Source organism: Planococcus citri, chromosome 5, assembly GCF_950023065.1.
Source record: "Planococcus citri chromosome 5, ihPlaCitr1.1, whole genome shotgun sequence".
Lineage (NCBI taxonomy): Eukaryota > Metazoa > Arthropoda > Insecta > Hemiptera > Pseudococcidae > Planococcus > Planococcus citri.
This window is the reverse complement of record NC_088681.1, coordinates 28,633,767-28,656,650: the sequence shown is the minus strand read 5'-3', so window position 1 is coordinate 28,656,650 and position 22,884 is coordinate 28,633,767. Positions and strand designations below refer to the sequence as shown.

General features: G+C 34.2%; 5 protein-coding genes across 8 annotated transcripts; 3 read left to right on the top strand and 2 right to left on the bottom strand.

The window, feature by feature from the left end:
- Positions 1–492: 492 nt before the first annotated feature.
- On the top strand, positions 493–2,309 carry LOC135846404 (uncharacterized). The gene is made up of 5 exons (XM_065365482.1): positions 493–1,021; positions 1,129–1,259; positions 1,392–1,474; positions 1,843–1,941; positions 2,017–2,309. Exons 1-5 carry the CDS (start codon positions 881–883, stop codon positions 2,160–2,162), a joined length of 600 nt encoding a protein of 199 aa, XP_065221554.1. The 5' UTR covers positions 493–880; the 3' UTR covers positions 2,163–2,309.
- Positions 2,310–3,066: 757 nt separating this feature from the next.
- LOC135848508 (uncharacterized) lies at positions 3,067–4,781 on the bottom strand. Of its 3 annotated transcripts, none has more exons than XM_065368422.1 (5): positions 4,515–4,781; positions 4,268–4,404; positions 4,079–4,197; positions 3,882–3,980; positions 3,067–3,515 (listed from the first exon to the last, which is right to left on the bottom strand). In XM_065368422.1, the coding sequence occupies exons 1-5, from the start codon at positions 4,656–4,658 to the stop codon at positions 3,259–3,261; spliced, it is 756 nt and encodes a 251-aa protein (XP_065224494.1). In that variant the 5' UTR covers positions 4,659–4,781; the 3' UTR covers positions 3,067–3,258. The 3 variants fall into 3 exon arrangements, with proteins under 3 accessions (XP_065224494.1, XP_065224495.1, XP_065224496.1); XM_065368423.1 differs by having other exon boundaries at positions 4,103–4,197; XM_065368424.1 differs by having other exon boundaries at positions 4,115–4,197; positions 4,515–4,780.
- Positions 4,782–8,083: 3,302 nt separating this feature from the next.
- LOC135848705 (uncharacterized) lies at positions 8,084–9,857 on the top strand. Its single transcript, XM_065368670.1, has 5 exons — positions 8,084–8,604; positions 8,713–8,849; positions 8,920–9,002; positions 9,143–9,241; positions 9,437–9,857. The coding sequence occupies exons 1-5, from the start codon at positions 8,461–8,463 to the stop codon at positions 9,691–9,693; spliced, it is 720 nt and encodes a 239-aa protein (XP_065224742.1). The 5' UTR covers positions 8,084–8,460; the 3' UTR covers positions 9,694–9,857.
- Positions 9,858–12,089: 2,232 nt separating this feature from the next.
- On the bottom strand, positions 12,090–13,929 carry LOC135848310 (uncharacterized). 2 transcript variants are annotated; one of them, XM_065368200.1, is made up of 5 exons: positions 13,685–13,929; positions 13,022–13,579; positions 12,851–12,933; positions 12,637–12,735; positions 12,090–12,521 (listed from the first exon to the last, which is right to left on the bottom strand). In XM_065368200.1, the coding sequence occupies exons 2-5, from the start codon at positions 13,219–13,221 to the stop codon at positions 12,286–12,288; spliced, it is 618 nt and encodes a 205-aa protein (XP_065224272.1). In that variant the 5' UTR covers positions 13,222–13,579; positions 13,685–13,929; the 3' UTR covers positions 12,090–12,285. The 2 variants fall into 2 exon arrangements, with proteins under 2 accessions (XP_065224272.1, XP_065224271.1); XM_065368199.1 differs by lacking the exon at positions 13,685–13,929 and having other exon boundaries at positions 13,022–13,660.
- A 3,037-nt stretch (positions 13,930–16,966) lies between these two features.
- LOC135847265 (uncharacterized) lies at positions 16,967–18,614 on the top strand. Its single transcript, XM_065366722.1, has 5 exons — positions 16,967–17,255; positions 17,399–17,535; positions 17,617–17,699; positions 17,838–17,939; positions 18,136–18,614. The coding sequence occupies exons 1-5, from the start codon at positions 17,112–17,114 to the stop codon at positions 18,378–18,380; spliced, it is 711 nt and encodes a 236-aa protein (XP_065222794.1). The 5' UTR covers positions 16,967–17,111; the 3' UTR covers positions 18,381–18,614.
- Positions 18,615–22,884: the final 4,270 nt, after the last annotated feature.

Genomic DNA, 22,884 nt, shown 5'->3' with positions numbered 1-22,884 from the left:
TATCGTTTTAAAATAATCAAACTAAAATAATTTTCGTTATATTAACTGAAAATATTTACTTGCTTACTAAATCTTACATAACTAATTAACGATTGTAATTCGTAATCTTACAGAAAAACATAACGTCACGTCATAAGATACATACATGTACAATCAGAACTGTCCAGTTACGTGGATCTGGGTCTGGGTACCTCTATACCTACTACTTACCTAGTACCTAACTGAATGGTAGCTGCGAGTATACCTTTATAAAAGTACAGTACAACTGGATATATTTCTTCGTTCTTCCTGACGTACACGAAGAAATTCATAGGTAAGTACATATGTAGGTAAGGTACCTACCTATACGAATGTCTAATGATATTATCAATTTAATATGACAAACCTACCAAACTGAAAATATTTCATTCAGGCATGTGTGATTTAAGAATGATTCATCGACGATTCATCGTCTCATCATGTCTTCTTTCAAAATGCAAATATCAATATATTTAGGTACGTTACTCCAAAGTATACCAGGTATGAGCTGTCACAACTTCCGTATTTTAACGTCAACGTACTGGTGATTAGGTGCTCAATTTTTTATCAAATCAAATATGAAAATCGATATCCTAAGCTTTGCAAGGGGATTTTTACATTTTATCTACAACGTTAACTTTCCTGTTTACCGAAATTGATTTCGATAAATACTTACTTTCATGTTTACGATTGGCACATACAGAGTTTAATATATATTATATTAGGTACCTACGATTGTTACTAAGCATAGGAGTATCTAACAACATATTTTTTTTAGTTGAAAATATCCTTAAAAGTGATAGTGCTGGTACCATCTCAATTGTTCAATTTTTCATAATTTTTTCATTGATTAAAATTTAAAATGATTAAATCGAGTTTATTATTGATTTGCACGATATTCGTTTCGTTTCAAAATGTTTACTCGCAAATGGATGATTTTGGAGGACTCTTAGGATCATGCGTTGAACCAGGAATATCTACAAATGGTTCTGTCTACGGCGATGTAAGTGAGCTATAAAGTTTTTTTTAAAAACAATTAGATAATCCGTAATAAGCATTACTGCCTATATTACCTATTTCTTATGTATGTGCATCACTGATTATTTGTAGATTGATGGAAAATGGTATACTCATTGGGTATTGGGCAAGTATTCTCCTTTAAAATTCTTCCAGTGCCAGTCTAATAAGATCGATGTTAAAACACAAGATCCTAAAGTCATAAGTCGATTTGCAATAACAGCGTAAGTATAATCTCAGAAAAAATCGAGCTGGGTAAAAATATTATAGAATTTTTCAGCTTTTTTTAGGTGAAAAAATTTGTTTCTAACAATATGAAAATAGTTACTTGAGCACCTACTTATTTCTTTTTTCAGCATTCCATATTCATTTGAATGGTACGGTAATGTTAAACCACTCAACACGAGTCAAGGCGAATATACTTTCAATTACGATACTGGTAATTCATTTTCATAACGATTCCAATTCTCATTCTTTCATTCATTACTTTACCATATCGTTACCTTAAAGACAATTCCATGTACCTATGTCCATAAAAGAAATCCATTTTACGTATCACTGATAAGGCTCTGACGTGTCTGGAAACAGAAAATTTGCATCTGGTGGAAGCAAAACTGAACCACAGAAGATGCATGAAACTAACCCATGTCTGATCAGGACTTCCCAAACTGTTCCAGGCACGCAAGAGCCTTATCAGCGGTACGCAAAATGGAATTTAAAAAAAATGGGCATTCAAGGAATTCCCTTTTAGGTAAACGTATGTGCATATTTACCTACCTATTGACATTCATTCATTATTGAATTCAGTTCTAGGATACATTCCTCAAAAAACCGCTTTTCTACGAAATTATAGCGCTGGAGCAGCTTTATTATGGACTTGTTTAGACTTTCAAGTTTTTCATTTCGGTAAAATTTGATAAAATTGACCTTTTTTTTAAAGTAAATTAATTTTGTCTTCATATTTTTTTTTTTCATTTTTAGAAAGTATATTGGTGATGACGAAATATCAAGATCCTACCGATCCTCATATCGATGATAAGATTTACCAGGACATGGAAAATACTCTCAAGAAATCTGGAATTTCTCCAAAGTCGTTTGTGAAAATTGATCAGTATAATTGTAATTAATTGTAAAATCGGCCCAAAACATGGAAAATGAAATATGAAAAAATGAATGTACATCATTATTTATAATTTATGGAGTGTTTGATTGTTTTATTCAATCATTCCTAACTTAAAAAAAAATATATTATTGACAATTTTTTATTTCGGTAAGATTCAGAAGATCCATCATCACCTGACACAAAAAGTTCTTTCCCGAGTTAGCTCAAACACTCAGAACTTACCAGGTAGGGTCGTGTCGTCGTGACATCTCCTGATACCTATTAGAATATGTGCTTCGTTCATCTTTATTGTTGAACGTGTTGCCTACTTTTATATTTTAAGGGACAAAAATGTTCAAAATAAAAAAAGTAAATGAACGGAATTTTTTGCTCTTCAGCTCATTAGGGCTGAAGAGCGAGGTATCCTAATCGGCAACAAAAACTTTAGGTCTAGACAATTAATCTAAATCGAAAGAGTATGTAATAAAAATATCAGCAGTTAGAATGTAGCATTTTTCGATTTTTAAAATTAATTTTCGACTATAGGTATCTCTGGGCAAAAAATGTGAAAAAGATCAAAATGCCACCAAACCAACATGGAAAGTTTTTTGATATGGTACCTACGACGTAAGTATTCTATTTTATTCAACGTGCTGAAACGATTGGAAACGGTTTTTTTAAAAATCATTTTGAGAAGTTCTGGAGTCATTGAGCAGATTTTTGAAGAAGCGAAATTTTCTTAAAATTCAGTTATAATGAAGCTGGTGAATTGAAATTCATTTTATACCCCAATTAAAACACGCTAACTTGACTGGAGATAGTTTAAAGCTATTCTAAAGCCTCCAGTTACATATGTATTTTAGATATTCTAAGTTTTCAAAAAGTACCACGAGAACTGGTGGCCAGAAAAAACGAAGACTAAATTTTGCTTTTAGTATGCTTTATTAGTTTCAAACTGCTATTGATATTACATTTAAGTATAGGTACCTAAATTAAATTATAGGTAAAACATACATCACAAGATATGTAGTTGTGGATATGAATGGTATGAATGAATCAATAGGTACGTACCGAGGTACCTATTTTATTAAAATGAATAAATGCGGAATTTCGGATACTGTCTAATTTTCTGAAATTGACTTCAGCTGTTTTAAGAATTTCGCTGGTAACACCGATTGCAAATTTTTGGAAGCGTACTGAACAGAAGAGCCTTTAGAAGAGGAAAAGTTATAGTTATCGCAACTCTTCTGAGCGATCTGCTCAAACCAAGTTGGCGAAATTCCAACTTTTACGAGCGAATCGTACAAACTCCTGTATACGTCAGGTGGGATTCTTGAATCATGGGCATCTTGATACTTGGTCATCAGTGCGATGCTTTCTGTTAAGATTGGAAAATGAAACACTGAATCAATTTATCCTTCTAGACTAATTCAATATTATGGGTAGGTAGGTAGCTATAGGGTGCCTAGAAATATCGAGCATCCCAAAGAAAGTTTTTCATTAAAAATATAGGTTGGCAACGTGAAATAGATGCATATGATTGGTGGATGTTATCTCTCCAGTCCAACAACCAATCATGTGCTATCATTATTATCATTCACTGTGACCAACCAAAGTATTTTAGTATGTAGAAAACTTTTTTAGGCGTGCTCGATATTTCTGGGCACCCTGTACCATAATATGTACACGTATTTAGGTACCTACCTATGTGTAAGTAAGGCTATAAAAGGTTATGTTCACTTACCAATGTGAAAATCACCAAAATCTAAACAAGTCCATGCCAAAGCAGCTCCTTTACGAGAAGTTTGTAAAATTTGAGTATATTGGGTCCAGAACCAGTTAGCTGCAGCAATATCGAACAATCGAGATTAATATAGGTAATCGAAGTGATAGGTATTATTACTTGACGCGTGATTTCAATCATATAGGTACTCTATGTACTTAGATACGAAGGCTTATTTATACATGTGTACTTGCCTGCCATAAACTCGAAATCGAATTTGCCAATTTTCGGATCAATTTCCAAAACTATACCCTCCAATTCAACTGGTATCTGAGACCTGAAAATGAAATTTATTCGATTATTTTGGACCTGTTTTTTCAATTTTTAATTTTACAGTTTATACCAACTCTGGAATCACGAATCGGCTTGTAACATTGGCAGTGTCTTCTTTCCGTTTGTGGATAATTTCGTTAGTTTGGCATTCGAAGACTTTCCAAGGCGAGTATTGGCCTAATACGTAGTGCGTGTACCATTTTCCCGAAATCTATCGAACAAAATCCGCAACATGATTACGTAGATTTACAAATTCTTTTAAGGAAATAGGTAGTATTAAAAATCACTCGAAGGTAGGTAGTTTCTGCTACCCGTACTTGCCTGGTAAAAAGAAGAACTGGAAGTTGTATCGATTGGACTTGCCGGACATGGTCCCCAGAAACTTCCGAACTCATCCGGCGGCGATGAATTTCCATTCTGAACCAGAATAAAAATGGCGCAAATGAACAGACTCGATTTTATCATTTTTAATGATGTAGTACGAGTAGGTAGTCTTTGGATTTGGATTTTTAAATCGTCAAACGTAGACGTACAGAGACACGAACTTTCTTCCGTCACACACAACACGACAATATTGAAAAATTCACATCTCATGGGCTATTTTATATTGAAGAATCATGTGTGGGTTACCTGTTTTCCACAAATGAGAAATACATACTTAAGTAGTTTTCGTATCTCGATGGTATGAAAACACTCTCCACTGCCCATAACCTCTCCATATTTTTCATTCCACGAATTACCTATTTAGATAATTCCGAATGCTGGCACTTTTGAGGTACCAATTTTTCAAGTGAATATCCATTTGGAAATGTTACAAAATCCTCCGCTCAGGCGTTTCGTCAATAACGAAATTATTTGGAGAAACGAAGTTGGCAGACCTCTTATGCAAAAATTTACAGAAAATACGTAAATTACTTGCATAGGTAATGTATGTAATCTACTTCAATTATTTGATTACGTTAGAGATCCATCTAGGTACTTGGAAAAGATGCATGATGTCATAAGTACATATTTCAATTTTTCTGTATAGGTAGGTAAATATTTAACATCGCAGTACTTACTCGATTTTTCAGTTGACCTCTGTTTGAATATTGAAGAAATGCAAAAATTCATTAGAAATTTTTGCTCGAAAAAATTAGCAAAAGAAATTAATTTCTACGAATAGCTACGAATAAATAAATAGAATTACAGACATGCGTTGCTCTTACTTTTTATTTCATTTTTCAGATGAGGTCAAAAAAATTTAGGTTCACCCAATTTTTTTAGACTTCAAATCAGCCGTGTTTAAATCGATTTTTGCAAAGGAAGTAGGTATAGGTAGCCTTCCCTAGAATCTCCAAGTGGTACACATTCATCTTATAATTATCTAGGTATTAAATAACCAATAAAAACAATTTCAGTTTCTCAGCCGTATTTATTTTAATTTTCTCCCTTTAATACCCCATTAAAAGTTTTATCAGTTCATATTACCCAGAAAAAACCAAGAAGCAATTTCAAATATGTTGATATTCATTTCTCAGTCGATTAAACGCCAAAATTGTCACTTTTTCAATCATTTTAAGTAACTCAGATTTTTATAAAAAATTCAACAAAGATTTAACATCAACATTCAACATTTCTACTGGTTTTTGATAATTTTTATCAAGACAGATTTTTTTCAATTTCAACAAAGATTCAACACCAATAATTTCACAATCATAAATCTAATTCAACATAATTATGTATTATTTTTTGTAACTATTATAAAAATTTATATAAATAATTGAATGAATAATTAGAGCTTCAATTCCTTAATTGAAGGGTTCCTTTCCAAGTCGGCCTAAGTCCATTTTTTTCGTTTCGAGAAAAACACAAATAAGTGTTTTTCTCGCCCTTCCGCTTCAATAATAAATGATGTGATTATATGGTTGTGAAGCTTGATCTTTCTGCTTTAAAGTACCGTATTGGTATTTTTTTAATTTTGCGTATTTTCAGCTCCAGAGCGCGTCAGACAGTCAGAAAAAGTGGACTTAGGCCCATTTGGAATTATCTGATGTTAAAAATTTCGAAAAAGAGCTGAAAAACGCGTTTTTTCAAAAAAAAATTCAAGAATCATTAATTTGATACATTTCTGAAACAATTTCATTCGAAGCACCTTCAAATTTTGTCTCTCGAAAATCGTTGAAAAACTTGAAAAAAAAACCGGCACAACCGCACTTGTATACAAATACTCGTAAAAAATGGATTTAGGCCACTTTGGAATAATCAGCTGTTTTTTCGAGCCGGCAAAACAGCGCTCCTGAGCGAAAAAAGTAACGCCAGGTGTTGGGACAAGGTGATAAAGGTGTTAACCGACCTGTACCAGCAGATGGCGCTGCTAACTCAAAAATGATAAAAATGGACTTAGGCCGACTTGGAAAGGAACCCTTCAATTTTATCTATACAAAATTAAATGTAAAATTTTTAAAAAAATGCAAGTGTATTCAGGATTTTTGGGTAGTTGTAGTAGTCGTTAAATCGAATTCTTCTACAGGAGCCACAATAATTTTTATAGTTTCTATGATAGGTTTGTCATCAGTAATTTCCATTATTGCCAAGGCACCTTCGATTGTTTTCTCATTAACAATTTTTGGTAATGAAATTTTAGCACGACCAGCTCGGTTATTGCGTTCATTACAGAATTTTTCAATGCATTCAGCAAATGCAACTTCAGTCATGCCTGCATCTTCAACCTTCTTTTTAAATTTTTCAACTGCTGGAGTTTTCAGACTAAAAATTGTTGACTATCTAACGCGACGTTGTTTTCCTTTAAAATCCAAACCAGGGGCTATAGTTGATTCTAAACAATCTATTCGGTAAGTTAATCCAATCACTAATCTGTATTTATCAGCTTCATTCTATAAAAAATAAACATAAGGTTACTAAGTATAATCAATTCTCAGAATGCATGATCCAACAGTTAAATGTAGGAAATGCTGATAATTTTATTTTTGTGATTTTTTTATAAAATAAATTTAAAACAAAAGTACCGTATGTAGGTAGTTGGGTACCTATTTCTTCATTTTTTTGTTCACTCTAATAGGTAATGCTAAAAAGAATTCCAAAAATTGATTACCTTTTGTATTTTCAACCCTCCCTGATCTTCCAAGAGCACGTCATTTTTTGTTTCAGTCTTGATGGCTCTTTTTACTACTTCCTCTAGTTTTCCTTCTAACTTATATCTTATTGGAGCCTCCTTAAATTGGTTCAAAATTTCATTAAAATCATTCATTTCCTAAAAATACAAACCCATTTGTAACGAGATACTGAAATGAATCCGTAATCAAGATACCACCATGGCTTACCTCTACTTTTTCTCTAAAACTGAGAGTTGTTGTTTCACCTGTAGGTGTTGGTATATAGGTTTAGGTACATCTTGATGGAATTATGAGATATATGTATTACTAAAATTTTGAATGTTCAGAACATTTTATACACTTTTAAGAGAGTTTAAAAAGTTGTTACAATTGTGTAAGTTACACTAACCGCGAATGCCACATACTTAAGTACCTAATTTCAATATTGAATGTTGAGAAATACATATTCGATCAATATAGATGGATTTTATTAATCTAATAATCTTCGTTCAAGTTATCTTTTTAATTAGTATTTTTTAATTTTTTCTTGTGAGGCCATTTGGCGTGAAAAACGCTCGAAAAATTTCCAGGAGTTCGGGGCTTAGAAAATTCTTCCGAAATACCAAGGACGAAGTTGTATAAAATCAAATTTCCTTTCAAAACAACTAAGGATGCAGATTTATCGTAGAATAAATTCTTCTCTGTTGGGAAAAAATCATCGAAATTCAAACTTGATTTTCCAAATATTTTCATGAGTAGGTAGGTAAATACGTAGGTACGAATGGACTCACATTGACGTTATATCCGCCAACCGCCATTTCAAATGCAAACTGAAATTAAATTTTTATCCAAGTGGGGTTCCACTCAGAATAATTTCAAAAGTAGCCCTTCCTTTACTTAGATAGATGATAGGTAATTCTAGGAAATGACATCAAACAATCAAAAAATCGACACGAGTGTATTCAAACAATTCAGATACTCTTATGAACGCCTCTCCTTTTTTTTGGAGATGTATCCCACTGACATTTTTTCTATAAAATAGCCCATGAGATGTGAATTTTGCAATATTGTCGCGGTGTGTCTGACGGAAGAAAGTTCGTGTCTCTGTAGGTACGTCTACGTTTGACGATTTAGAAATCCAAATTCAAATTTCTCGTTCTGCATTATTCAAAATGATAAAATCAAGTTTGTTCATTTGCGCCATTTTTATTCTGGTTCAGAATGGAAATTCATCGCCTCCGGATGAGTTCGGAAGTTTCTGGGGACCATGTCCGGCAAGTCCAATCGATACAACTTCCAGTTCTTCTTTTTACCAGGCAAGTACGGGTAGAACAGAAACTACTTTCGAGTGATTTTTAATACTACCTATTTCCTTAAAAGAATTTGTAAATCTACCTAATCATGTTGTGGATTTTGTTCGATAGATTTCGGGAAAATGGTACACGCACTACGTATTAGGCCAATACTCGCCCTGGAAAGTCTTCGAATGCCAAACTAACGAAATTATCCATAAACGGAAAGAAGGCACTGCCAATGTTACTACCCGATTCGTGATACCAGAGTTGGTACAGACTGTAAAATAAAAAATTGAAAAAAGAGGTCCAAAATAATTGAATAAATTTCATTTTCAGGTCTCAGATACCAGTTGAATTGGAGGGTGTAGTTTTGGAAATTGATCCGAAAATTGGCAAATTCGATTTCGAGTTTATGGCAGGCAAGTACACAACTACACATGTATAAATAAGCCTTCGTATCTAAGTACATAGAGTACCTATATGATTGAAATCACGCGTCGAGTAATAATGCCTATCACTTCGATTACCTATTAATCTCGATTGTTCGATATTGCTGCAGCTAACTGGTTCTGGACCCAATATACTCAAATTTTACAAACTTCTCGTAAAGGAGCTGCTTTGGCATGGACTTGTTTAGATTTTGGTGATTTTCACATTGGTAAGTGCAAGTAACCTTTTATAGCCTTACTTACGCATAGGTATACCTAAATACGTGTTTTATGGTAGAATTATAATCGTGATCAAAAACTACATAGATACATACCTACCTGTACCTACCTATCTACCTATCCATAATATTAAATTAGTCTAGAATGATTAATTGATTCAGTGTTTCTTTTTCCAATCTTAACAGAAAGCATCGCACTGATGACCAAATATCAAGATGCCTATGATTCGAGAATCCCACCTGATGTGTACAGGAGTTTGTACGATTCGCTCGTAAAAGTTGGAATTTCGCCAACTTGGTTTGAGCAGATCGCTCAGAAGAGTTGCGATAACTATAATTTTTCCTCTTCTAAAGGCTCTTCTGTTCAGTACGCTTCCAAAAATTTGCAATCGATGATACCAGCGAAATTCTTAAAACAGCTGAAGTCAATTTCAGAAAATTAGACAGTATCCGCAATTCCGCATTTATTCATTTTAATAAAATAGGTACCATCGGTACGTACCTATTGATTCATACTATTCATATCCACAACTGCATTTATCTTGTAATGTATTTACCTATAATTTGATTTAGGTACATATACTTAATTGTATTATCAATAGCATTTTGAAACTAATAAAGCATACAAAAAGCAAAAATAATGTAGCCTTGTTTGGAAGTTCCTGAGGACCATGCTCCGAACAACTGATAAACACACTACTTGTACTTTTTCTTTCTACTATGTTATGTACATACATAAGTATGGCCTCAGTTGTCATGATGGTGCAGCATAAATTGCCGGAAATTTGCAATCTTGGCTTTCCAAAAAAATCATTTTTTTCCTAACTGCGGTGGAAAGTACTTCATCTTTTCCAACTTCGCAAGAATCACTCGGATGTAAAAATACACGTACTTTCCACCCTCGTTCAGGAAAAATTACTTCACTAAACTCGGAGAAAAAGTGATTTTGAACTCGTGTGAGTTGTTCTGTCGTTAAAAATCACGTTTTCTGCCTTCGTTGAGCAATATACTTGTATTAGTCAGTGTTTATTTCCAATCCCCTCTCCCCAACTCGAGTTCTTATTTCGCACCTTGGGTGTAATATGGTTATATCTAAAAAAAAATTGAGTTTGACATTTTTGCATTTTATGGGGTTTGTATGACCCCCCTCAACCAAAAATAACACTTTGAGTTGGCCAGTTGGGTATGTACATAATCTAGATCTTGTAAAAACGCAAATGGCCTAACTCAAAATCCCAACAACATTGCAAGTTGTTTGGAGTTATAAGGGCACATCTCAAAAAACTTCGCCTTTCTTGAGTAAATTTTGTACATAACTTACAAAGTGTAAAAAAACAGTTTCGATTGTTTTGAATGTTCGTCAGATAGAAATAGTCACAAGAAGTGTATTTTTTATTGGTTTGTACCAAATGGAAATTTTTTTTTAAATTGATCACTTTTCAAAAAAATAAATTTGCACATATACCTACCTACTTGATGAAATTTTAGTTTTTTTTGAGAAAACTCAAAAACTAAACACTCTAGAAAAAACTAACGACATTATGTCGATTGGAAATTTAATCTCTACAACCTTGTTTACATAAAAATTTTTTTTGAACGCTTCCTTTCGCCTCCAGATCAATTTTAATGAAATGTTATAACTCAAAATGTTTTCCAAACATTGAAATTTAATATTTCCTCTTTAAGATTTTATTTTTCAAAGTGTTCTTATGCTAAATGAAGGTACGATACCAGATCTTTAAAATGAAGTGCTATTCATTCCTCACAATTAATTAATTATAAGTCGATGAAAATAATGAATCAAGTTTTAAAAAAACAGAAAATCATTCTCTTGTAAAATTTCACTTTTTTGAGATGTAACATTATTACTCTCAAGGTGCGATTTCACCATCTCAATAAAACAATATTAGGTACAGAATTATCATTTATCATTTATCATAAATGTGTTAAAATGAAAAAACTAATATTTCGAGAGCTCTTTGAATTTTACAAAAATGTGGTGGATCGGCCAAAGTGAGGTCTTGAACACCGCTTGCTGAAGGAAGGTCCATATGTATGTACAACAGATTAAGTGATTAACAAAGCGTACAGTGATGGGGTACCATAGTCTATCCTTAACGAAGAATTTCCCATTTCAATTATCAAAATCCCCCCTTTTTCCTCATTTTTCAATCTCTAAAAATTCCCACTTTTTTCTCCAGAATTGTTTGAAACAAATTTTTGATAACTCGAAATCTATGACATTTACAAAAACTTTACAAGAGTTCTTTTTTGTGAAGAATGAAAAAATGGCACTAATTTTGCAAAATTTTTGAAATTCCATGCAGTAAAACCCAAGATATTAAACAAATGAAAAAAATAATGACAATTTTTTTGTTTTCAAATTGAATTAAATTTCAAGGTTTTTGCAAAATTGGTCATCTATTTTCATTTTCTACAAAAAATTGCTCTTGTAAAAATACGCTTTTGCAAGAAAATGGCGGGAAAAGCCGAAACTATAAACCGAAACAGCTAGACTAGAACAGACTTGTGCCGTGGAGAGGCCCGAGGGTGAAGCGGAATCAAAAGTTGACGTAACAATTTGAAATGCTTTCCATGTCTTATTGAGATCATGCAGCCATAATTTTTTGCTGGCTTATTGTTAGTCAAAATTTGAAAAAAGTAGTAAAATAACTCACTCTATTTCAGATTTAAACTACGAGTAAGTATTAGGTAAAGTACCATACCTACCTTAAGGTTCCAGGAGCTCTGTAATCTACGTAGTACGTACCTACCCTCTTAAAGAAGAGAAAAATAGGCAAAACCATTAAAAATCAAATATGTGCTTTTTACACGAGTATTATGCTTTTATAATGTTTATTGTGAACAGAATGAAGAATAGTTCGATGAACTGTACTCTAAAAATTACAACGGGGTAAATATACCTACCTAATTACCTATCTAATTAAATTCTGATTACAAATTAACTAAAGGTACTACGAGTAGATAAACACGGGTCACATCTAGTTACGTAATTATTCAAATCAGGTGAAACTTCATTTACTTAGTTGTTTTAAAAAATCCGTTGGCACGAAATGTCGCAAACTTTTGGCCACAGAAACTGGTTGAGAAGAAGAAAAATTCTGATAATCGCAATTTTCTTGGACAATTGGTTCAAACCAAGTGGGTGAAATTCCAGCCTTTAGAAGCAAATCGTGCATTTTCCTGATGATGCTCGGCGGGATTCTGATATCGTTGGGATCTTGATACTTGGTCATCACCGCAATACTTTCTACAATTTGTTAGAAAACAAAATGATCTTGAATTAATTTTTGTTTCTACTGAGACTTCATATTTTCATTGGTAAGTACCATATAATCAAATCAAGCCAGAAATAATTTACTCACCAATGTGAAAAATACCGAAATCCAAACAAGTCCATGCCAGAGCAGCTCCTTTACTGGATGTTTGTAAAAATTGGGTATTTTGAGTGAAGAACCAACCATCTAAAATTGAAATTACGAATAAGGCGCTTAATATATAAAACAAATTCTCAACCCTCGGCAGTAATCACTTCATTATCTCACCATTCAAACTACTCGTATATGCTTACAAACCTACCTGTAATGTAGTCAAACTCGAATTTACCGATGCTCGTATTGGCTGCTAAAACTGTACCATTCCATTCAACTGGTAAATCTGCCCTAAAATTATAAAATTTTCAATTACAATTAGGTTTCTACATATTTCGGAGATTTATCTCATATAATTTCACATTCGTTGGCTACTCACCCTGATATGATGAATCGAGACGTAACATTGGCAGTTTTTCCCTTCCGCTTGTAAAGAATTTCGTTGGTTTGGCAATCGAAGGTCTTCCATGGGGAGTATTGACCCAATACGTAGTGTGTATACCATTTTCCCTTGATCTGGTTAATACAAGTCGTCGTCGTCGTGGTTCCTTGTCCTTTACAGGACATTGGAAATCGCATTTTTGTGGTACCCTTACAGGGTGAGGCGAATGCCTATTGCCACTGCGATTATTCTGGGGAATCGACGTTGTTTCGAGCTTCCACTAGTAGTTTCCCGTTGCTTTCTAGTGACATCTACACAAGCACCTTGGAGCTAGCCGGGTAGTTTAGAGACCCTGAGCTCCTCAGTGTTGACCTCTATAGACGCTCGAACCAGTTTCAGCTTTTTGATTCTGCTAACAGATGGCGTGCATTATCTGTTAGCTCGGCTAAACTGGTAGTCCCCCGGTACTTGGCGTGTAATGTTGATAATTGCACGAACGATTTTTTAATTACACGCACAAGCTTGCCTCTGTAGCTGGGTTTGAACCGGGTACCTCTTGAACGGAGTAAGTAATCAAATTTTAAAACTTCAAAGTCTTCAAAGCTAGTAAGTAGCAATACTGGTAATAATTTACTTGAAGGTAGTTTTTATTCAACTTACCTGATAGAAAGACGCACTAGAATTTGTGTTAATTGGACTTGCTGGACATGGTCCCCAGAAACTTCCGAACTCGTCCTCCGGCGATGACTTTCCATTCTGAATCAGAATAAAAATGGCGCAAAAGAACAAACTCGATTTAATCATTTCGAATATTATACTTTACTTTCAACTTTATAGAACCGAAAAAAGTACGAACAGTGAGACGAATATTCCTCAGTCAGATACAACACGAAAATGATACAAGATTTGCACCTAACATGTTATTTTATTGAAAAAATATGCGTGGGTCACTTTTCGGAAAAAATGGATTTCCTATTTTGATGTTTTGAAAACATTTGCGTCAATATTTTTAATCGTTTGATCTTGTTTCCCCGAATTACACCTACTTATCTGTATCTGTGTGTAATTCACAATGAGGCTACTGTAAAGATAATTTTCAAGTGGAAACCCACTTGGAATAGATGCCCAAAGTTTAAGTTACTTGTATGTACTTAAAATGGCGGATATTACGTCAAAACAAGATCATTGCTCGTGCATTAAATTAATTAGAAATATTAAACTGACGTATTTCCTTACCTGTAATGAAGATTTACAAAAAATACGTCATAACAATTATTTACCGTTAGCTTGTACAAATATACCTATCTACATACGTTCGGAGTGGGTAGGCAAATGGCAAAGAGGGCGGATTTCAAAGGCAGAAATTTTTAACCTTGAATTTAAATAAAATTTAAAAAAAAATCCAGCTTCAAAATAAGAAAATTAAAGTTTTTCATCCATAAAAAGCACTCTTAAGGACAAACAAACTGTATCACTGGTCATTTTATCACTTTTATGTACTTCAATTTTAATTGAGGCACGATTTTCCAAAATCTGAAAGTTGTTTTTTTCAAAAATTAATTCTGAAAGTAGGTATAGGTATTGTGAATTTGAACCAGATCTCGATGAGAACAAGTATTTGAAAATGATTCTCGAATAAATGAAAGGAATCGCATGGATACAATTATTCGAATTCGTAAGGTTGGCTAAAATTTCATTTGGACAATCTTTAGTGACATTTTTTCAAAACTGCAGTTAATTTAGACATTTGCTGGAGGCTCCAGAGCGGCTCAAAATCGTCTTCGTTCTACTTTAAGGCTGAAAATTGGATGTAAATTCAAATATCGGATTTTTTACCACGATTTTATCAGATTTTCGCTATAGGTATACCTAATTGGGCCAAATTGAGATATTCAAAATTTGCCAAATTTTAAAAAGAATAAAATTCGGAATCTGAAATTCAACTTTATGATGGTGTTTTATCATGACCATTGTCAAAAATTATTTCATAGATACCTTACCTACTACTTATATAATTATTTTTTAAAAAAAATTTCTCACAAAAAAGCTAATAAATTCCAAATTTAAATGAGTTGCAGCCAAACTATCATTATAGTTTTCAAATTTAAAAACAAAAAAACAATAGAATTTCTGTTTTTAGATTATCCTATGCCATTAAATTAGATGGCAATGATGAGAAATCTATTGTGATGAATGATGATCTTGTTAAGCAGCTGGAATAACCGCATTACTTCCCCTCTTCTTTCCAAATTTTTTAAAAACCGATTCGGAGTCAACGAACATGTGTTGCACTCTGGCGGTGAGATGCATGAAACAGATGTTATCATGCTGAAAGGGGGACATTTCCATACTCACGCACACTTACACACGCGCACACACGACTAGTCGAGATGCGAATGAATGCGATTCTCTGCAAAAAGTCCCCCTTTCAGCAAGTCGATGGTGGCGCCGCCACGAGATGTTAACGCCGAATTTCAAAAATACACAGAAAATTTTTAAACATTAAAAATTGTTAGGGTTACATTTTTTTTGAAAACTTCTCGGGGTGCATTATTCAGAATTGTAAAAAATCAGATGAACTACTTGTATTTGGGAGGGGGGGGGGGGGGTAATTTTTACTCAGCATAGAAGCTGAAAAATAGTTGCTAAATACATCCTTGGCAGTGAGAACGTAACCTGAATGGAAAATTTCCAGAGTTCTGTGGCTACCCAATAAGAAGTCCCTTTTTTGAAAAATTCGAGGCCACAGCATCCTCAATTTTTTATTGGCACAGCTGAAATTTTCTTAGAAGGTCGCTATGGCCCCATGCCCTGCTGGTAAAAAATTATCCAAATCAATGATTGAGCAAGCAAGGCGTTGCTTATTCGTCTGCTTATATGAAAAGAATTTTTAAAAAAAATGATAAGTAGATGGTGAAATACATTTTGGTGAAGGAGCAAAAATAATTGGATTTTCAGTTTTTTCAACTGAAAATTTCTCAACTAGGTAGGTAACCGGATAGAAAAGTTGGCAAAAGTGAAATATTTTTCATTTGATTTGGGTGGGTATGAAACGTAGAAACCTTATTATACTTTGATCCATTTTGAAATGTTTCAAATTAATTTTTTATGTTTCTTAAAACTTGAAATCTTTTTCAGTTTTCAAAAATTTATTAGTCCCCTCCCCCCCCCCGCAGAACCAGTTATATTTTTCTAGGATAACTTTCTAGAGAAAAATATTGAAAATTTATTGCAGAGTAATTTAAAATTTTCCGTCACTAGTCCCCCATCTTCTCGAGGAAACTGTAATGCTAGGAATGAATAGGTATGTAATCCAATCTTCACGTAAAAACGTAATTTTGCTACGACTATGCATTTTTTGAAAAAATGTATGCATTTACTTGCTTTTATTTGTGGTTTTAGATTGATTTTCACACAAAAATACGTATTGATAGTTTCATCTGGCTGCTGGCTCTCTTTGAAAAGAAATAGGCACGCAAATGGAATCAATTTTTGTCACCTATCTAATTCATTTTCTACCAATATCAGATTTTTCTGATTCAAAAAACATAGGGAAAACAGAAACGTCACCATTGCATTTACCAGTATTTCGTAGGTGAGCACCTAATGATGGGCAACAATGTGTGTACATACAAGGTACACGCAAGTATGTAGGTAGATACTCGTGTTCACATGTTACCTGTATAAATTTCACAACGAAATGATGCGTTCAGTTTAATTATTTTAGTGAATTGACGCAAGTAGGTACAATATCCTCCTTTTCTATAAATGGAACTTAGTGTCTTTTTCAAGTAGTTTCCACTTGAAAATTACCTCAAAAATAACCTCAGTATTGAATGAAAATAAGTGAACAAAGGAAATTGATGTCGATGAATGATTAGGGATTGACGCTAATCGAATGTCTCCGAATCGTCAAGATATAAACACCTCGTCTCTTTTTCAAAGAAGTAACCCACGCAGATTTGATCAATAAAACTCCATGTTAGGTGTAAATCTGATACCATTTTTGTGTCGTGTCTGATTGAAGAACAATCGAATCCACGTAGTTTTTTACTATTCTGGAAAAATCGTACGTGTAAATTTCAAAATGATTAAAGCGAGTTTGTTCTTTTGCGCCATTTTCGTTCTGGTTCAATATGGAAATTCGTCACCGGATGAATTCGGAAGTTTCTGGGGACCATGTCCAGCGAAGCCATCGGTCAACATCTCTTCCAGTGTTTCTTACAAACAGGCAAGTAGAATAAAAACTATACTTTCGAGTGAGTTTTTAAATACGAGATACCTACTAATCTACCTACCTATAGGTACCTGCTACCTAAATACTTGTTTTAAATCTCTGGATATTTAATCAAATAGTCATATTTTGTTGTATAGATTACTGGGAAATGGTACATTCATCAAGTATTAGGCCAATATTCGCCGTGGAAGGCTTTCGAATGCCAGAATAACAACGTTCTCTATAAACGGAAAGAAAAAACTGCCAATGTTACGAGCCGATTCGTGGTACCAGGGTAGGTAGTCCAGAAGTATTACACTCGGTACTTATCTACCTATTTTATAGAAGATTTATTTTTCCAAAAATTCATGTTCAGGGTAGAACTACCAGTGGAATGGAACGGTACACTCTCGGCTGTCAACTCGAGTATTGGTAAATTCGAGGCTTATTACATCACGAGTGAGTATCCGTACTTATGAACAAATTTGGTACTCGATGGTTGTTATCACGTGATAACTAGAAGCTCAATTGACGTTTTACGTACGATTATTTACATTTTGATAATTAAATAAATTGAATGCAATTTTTCGTTTCTAGACGATGGCTGGCTCTTTTTGGAAAATTCCCAAATTTTACAATATTACCGTAAGGGGGCTGCTCTGGCGTGGACTTGTTTGGAATTCGGATTTTTTCACATTGGTAAGTTTATAGTACCTCTTATTGTGGCGGTTTGATTATTTAGATATTACTGGCTGGTAAACATTTCATGTGTTAAGTTACACAAATGTATTTACGTTTATCAGCCAGTAATATCTAAATAATCAAACCGCCACACATGTAAAACCGCATAGGTACTGTACTAATTCAATGCACTCGAATTATTTTGTAATATCAGAAAGCATATCAGTGATGACCAAGTACCAAGATCCCAATGATACCAGAATCCCACCATTCATTTACACGAATATGTACGATTCTCTTCAAAAAGCTGGAGTTTCGCCTACTTGGTTTGAATTGATTCCTCAAGACAATTGCGATAATCGGAGTTTCTCTGTTTTTCAAGCTGTCTCAGTCGCCAAGAATTTGCAGTCTTTTGTGCCAGCAAAGTACTTGAAAAAATTGAATGCAATTTTTGCGTAGGTAGCTAACTTGAGAGTGTTAGAATCGTCATATTCATGCATTCAAATCTTTGGATTTTTCAGTTACCTATGTAAATTACCTGTATAAATATTTCTGTTGTTTTAATTTAATTGAAATTTCTATTATTTTAAAACTTAAATTCAGTGAATAACTAATTAATAAGTATGTTTTTAATCAGTAGAAAATGAGGTACGTAGCACTTTGAAACAAATAAAAACATGTAGCAAGCAGATACGCAGCCTTCAATTTCATTTTGGTAAGAAGGTAACTATTTTATTTTTCAAATTACACTTCACCTACAAGAAAGACAAAACCCACGAAAGTTGACATTGAGATACCTACCAAACAAAAGAATTTTTAAGAGTAAAACAAAAAATTAAAATAAGAATTTACCTTTCAGTGAATTTTAATTTTCACATTAAATTGAATTTCAAACAAATAAATCAACCATTCGCAAGATGGGTCATCGATATTTCGCCTACTTTGCACGTCGTTAGGAGTCATCAAAATAAGGACGAATGGTGCAAACCAGAGGTCTGTGCAATTTTTGTATAATTTATCATTCGGCTATTTTTGGAATCACGTTTTTTCATTCATTTTTATGAGACGTCAACCTGATTTTTCTATACCTAATTGTGTAAATTACCTCTTGATTTTGGGACAATAATCTGATTTTGACCCACTTGACAATAGATTCGCCGGTTGAAAAGCCGGTGAAAAAGCCGGCCTAAAAATGACAGTAAATTTGCTGGTAAAAAAACACCGGCCGTTTAAAGTGGCTGTTTATTTCATTAAAACGCCGAAAAATCTACCAAACTACAAAAAATTTTGAACCCAAGTGGGGATCGAACCCACGACTCCTGCGTGGAAGTCCAGAGCGCTCACCATTCAGCTATCACAGCAACGTTAAAATGTTTGTTTTCAAGCGGTATACATGTACCGCACGTACTTTCCTTTAAATTTTGTGAAAATGAGTTGTGAAACATACGTCGCGCATGTGCATTGTAATCAGCGAATCAACACGCGGCTGTTTCTATAAAAGTAGCCGGCGACTTTTTACTAGGGCTAACTCATCGATATTACACTAAATGGATACCCAGCAAGTCCATTTACCCCGCCGCCAAGAACAACAACGATAGCTTATTGGCTTATCTAGTAATTGATGCGATTTTTTTCTGCGCATGGTATCTGATTGGTCAATTTTAATTTTGAATTCAAATTTGGTGGCCGCGTAGATCCGCGTAAATTTGAAGTTGATCGCCTCTTCCCCCTTGCAAAACGTTTCGATGGGCATCACTTGCGCCGAACGGATGCGCCTCAATAACCTCACCTTTCCCCTGTGAACTTCGCGATCACCGCATTTCCCACCCGCCTCTCTACATGCTGTGTATCCATTTAGTGTAATATCGATGGGCTAACTGGCGATTCGGCAAATAAAAAAAAACTGCAATTCGCTGGCTGTTTAAGTAGCTGTTTTCTTAAAAGTAGCCGGCGTTTTTTTCACCGGCAAATTCACTGTCGTTTTTGAGCGCATTTTAAGTGGCAGTTATGCAAAAACAACCGGCGTTTCGGCTGAAAGCGGCGAATTTATTGTCAAGTGGGGAACCAATCTATGATCCAGAACGAATTTTAGATGACTTTTTAGCACAATTTTGGGATTTTTTTTCAAAGTTTTTGAATTTTGATAAGATTTGTTGAACACGTGTGTACCTATGGTATACTTGTTGGATTTGAAAAAATTTGTATTTTCTGCAATTACTGATTTCGAGTTAGACTTCTGAACAATTTTTGGGTAATCTGCCCATTCTCAGCAACTTTTTGTAAATTTGACTTGCGATATTTTCATTTTGAATGATTTTTTTTTCACCAAGCTTTGTGGAAACGTGTTTAAATTGAAAATAATGTGAGGATTGTAACATGAAATACTCTGACCTCAATTTGAATTTTTTTGGTACCTATTTTTTTATTCACAGAGCTCGTGATTACAATCCTTCCTCACTTCAGTAGATGAGCATTTTGACAACCTTTTCAACACGCTTTCTCGGGCGAGATTTGACGCTCAACACTTTTACCGACTTTTCGGAGAAAAGTGGAGTATTGTATTTGTTGCGATAGTGGAAGTTGGGTCGGGGAGTGACTTTTCTTTGCGTTTCGAGGGTCTGGGATCACGATAGGCTCATTCCCAAAATTTCAGGTTTCCTTATATAAGGTTTATATACTTAGATATGCAAACGGTACCTCTACGTCACCTTTTATATACTCACGCGTTCTCTTCGTCACCGAAATCGGTGACGGAGGCGTTTTGCTGGTGACGAAGACGTTTCCCTGTGTATACCAAGTCCAAACGGTTTGTTTTCCCCTGAAACGTAAAAGGGGAAAAGTTTGTCTGGTGACGAAAAGGTCATGTATACACCTACTGTATACAGATTTTAAAAATTTTGTTCCATCAACACTGACATACCCTCGACGTCACCGCATATAAACAGTACCTTTTGGTCACCACCTTTTTAAATGCTCCCAGTTGTGTTATATTTTCGTATTCGTAGCCAGCATAGTTGTAATCTATTAGGCAAGGCAGCAGGTGACAATTTGGTATAGTCAATATCTTTTTAAATACACAAGGTCACGGAAGAGATCAGTTTATAATCAGAGGCAAATTGGTACCATTCTCATAAATTTTTTTTGTATAAACTTAAAGCATGTAAATCAAGTGGGGAAAAGAGTATAAGCACTATTATAACTGTGCTGGTTACGAATATGAAGTAAATACACCTCCGGAGGCATTTAAAAGCCTGGTGACCAAAAGGTACTGTTTATGTACGGTGACGTCGAGGATACTTAGGTCCATATATATATATATATAAATATATATAAATATTCTAGGGGGTAAACTCGTAACTTTTTTATAGATTAACCAGCAAACTCATAACGTTTTGACAAACTCGTAACCTTTTTAGGACGTGACTTTTGGATGAGGTGCCATATGAATCTACAAGGTGTGGGGAGTCTACTGGCAAAGTTTGAGCAGGGACGTGAGATTGCCGTTTATACACTTTCTCTTTTGACTCAATTTTCAAATGAGTGCATAGCCTAAGTATTATGTACAAGGACATGAGGAAAAGGTGTTTATTGCCAAGAATCATTTTTTACGTTTTTTACGTTGTTTTTGGTGATTTTGGTGGTTGAAGATGTCCTCTTTCACATGGCGTGGTCAAAAATCGTCTAAAATAAATTTTTGACTGCTCAATTTTAATTTAGAGTTGATCATATAGGTCCGAATTTTCGTGTTTTTCAGTCTAAACAGTGATTTTATGGGAAAAGTATGCATCCTAGGAAAAAAATGCAATGAAGGAAATTGTAGAGAATAAAATTTTCTTTCTGCTCAGAGCTGGTTATTTTTCTGTGGGATGCTTTGTTAAAAAGCTATTTGCGAAAAACAGAGACGTAAGGGACTTTTTAAAAAAAAGCTTTTCTGAAAAATTGATGTTTCGGCAATGAGATACCTCTCCACAGGTCACCCAAAAATCAAGTTAACGAATATAACGCGGCCTAACATCGAGTACTATCAGGCCTATGGGGTGACGCGTCGAGTGCATGCACAGCAACGAAGTTATAGGTGGGACGTGAGTTTGTATTTTATACAAAAAGTTATGAGTTTACCTGTATGCGGCTATATATATATATACAATTTTTTTTTGAATTTTTGATTTAATTCGAAAGCTACGAACTTTTGGATCGAAGTGAATATGCGAAATTGTAGAGATCGTAGAGGCCTACTTAGATTTCAAGTTTCATCAAAATCGGTTCAGCCGTTTTCTAGGTAATGAGTTTTGAAAAATTTCGAAAAAAAATTTTGTCGCTCGATAAACTTGGAAGCTGCGTTCTTTTGGAACTTGATGATGATGCCAAAATGTTCGGCTAGTAGCCTAGTTGTGACATTTAAAATTTGATCAAAATCGGTTCAGCCGTTGCTGAGAAATTAAATTTTTAATAAATTTTGTGCAAAGTCACCCCCCCCCCAAAATTTGAAAAAGCTCAATTTTGTTTTCGATTACGTAAGAAAGCTACGAACTTTTGGATCATGGTGCAAGTGCGAAATCATAGGAATGGTGATGGACTTGTGATACTTCAAGTTTCAGAAAAATTGGTTCAGTCGTTACTCAAGGTAATGATTTTTAAGTGAAAAATGTCGAAAAAAAATTTTGTCGCTCGATAAACTTGGAAGCTTTGAACTTTTGAAACACGATGATGGTGACAAATTGTCCGGCTAGTATCCAAGGGCTGACATTTTGAGTTTCATCAAAATCGGTTCAAAGGTTCCTGAGAAATAAATTTTTAAATGAATTTTTAAGTGAAAAATGTCGAAAAAAAATTTTGTCGCTCGATAAACTTGGAAGCTTTGAACTTTTAAAACACGATGATGATGGCGAAATCTCCGCTAAGTAGTGTAGTTCTGAAATTTCAAATTTGATCAAAATCGATTCAGCCGTTGCTGAGAAATTAA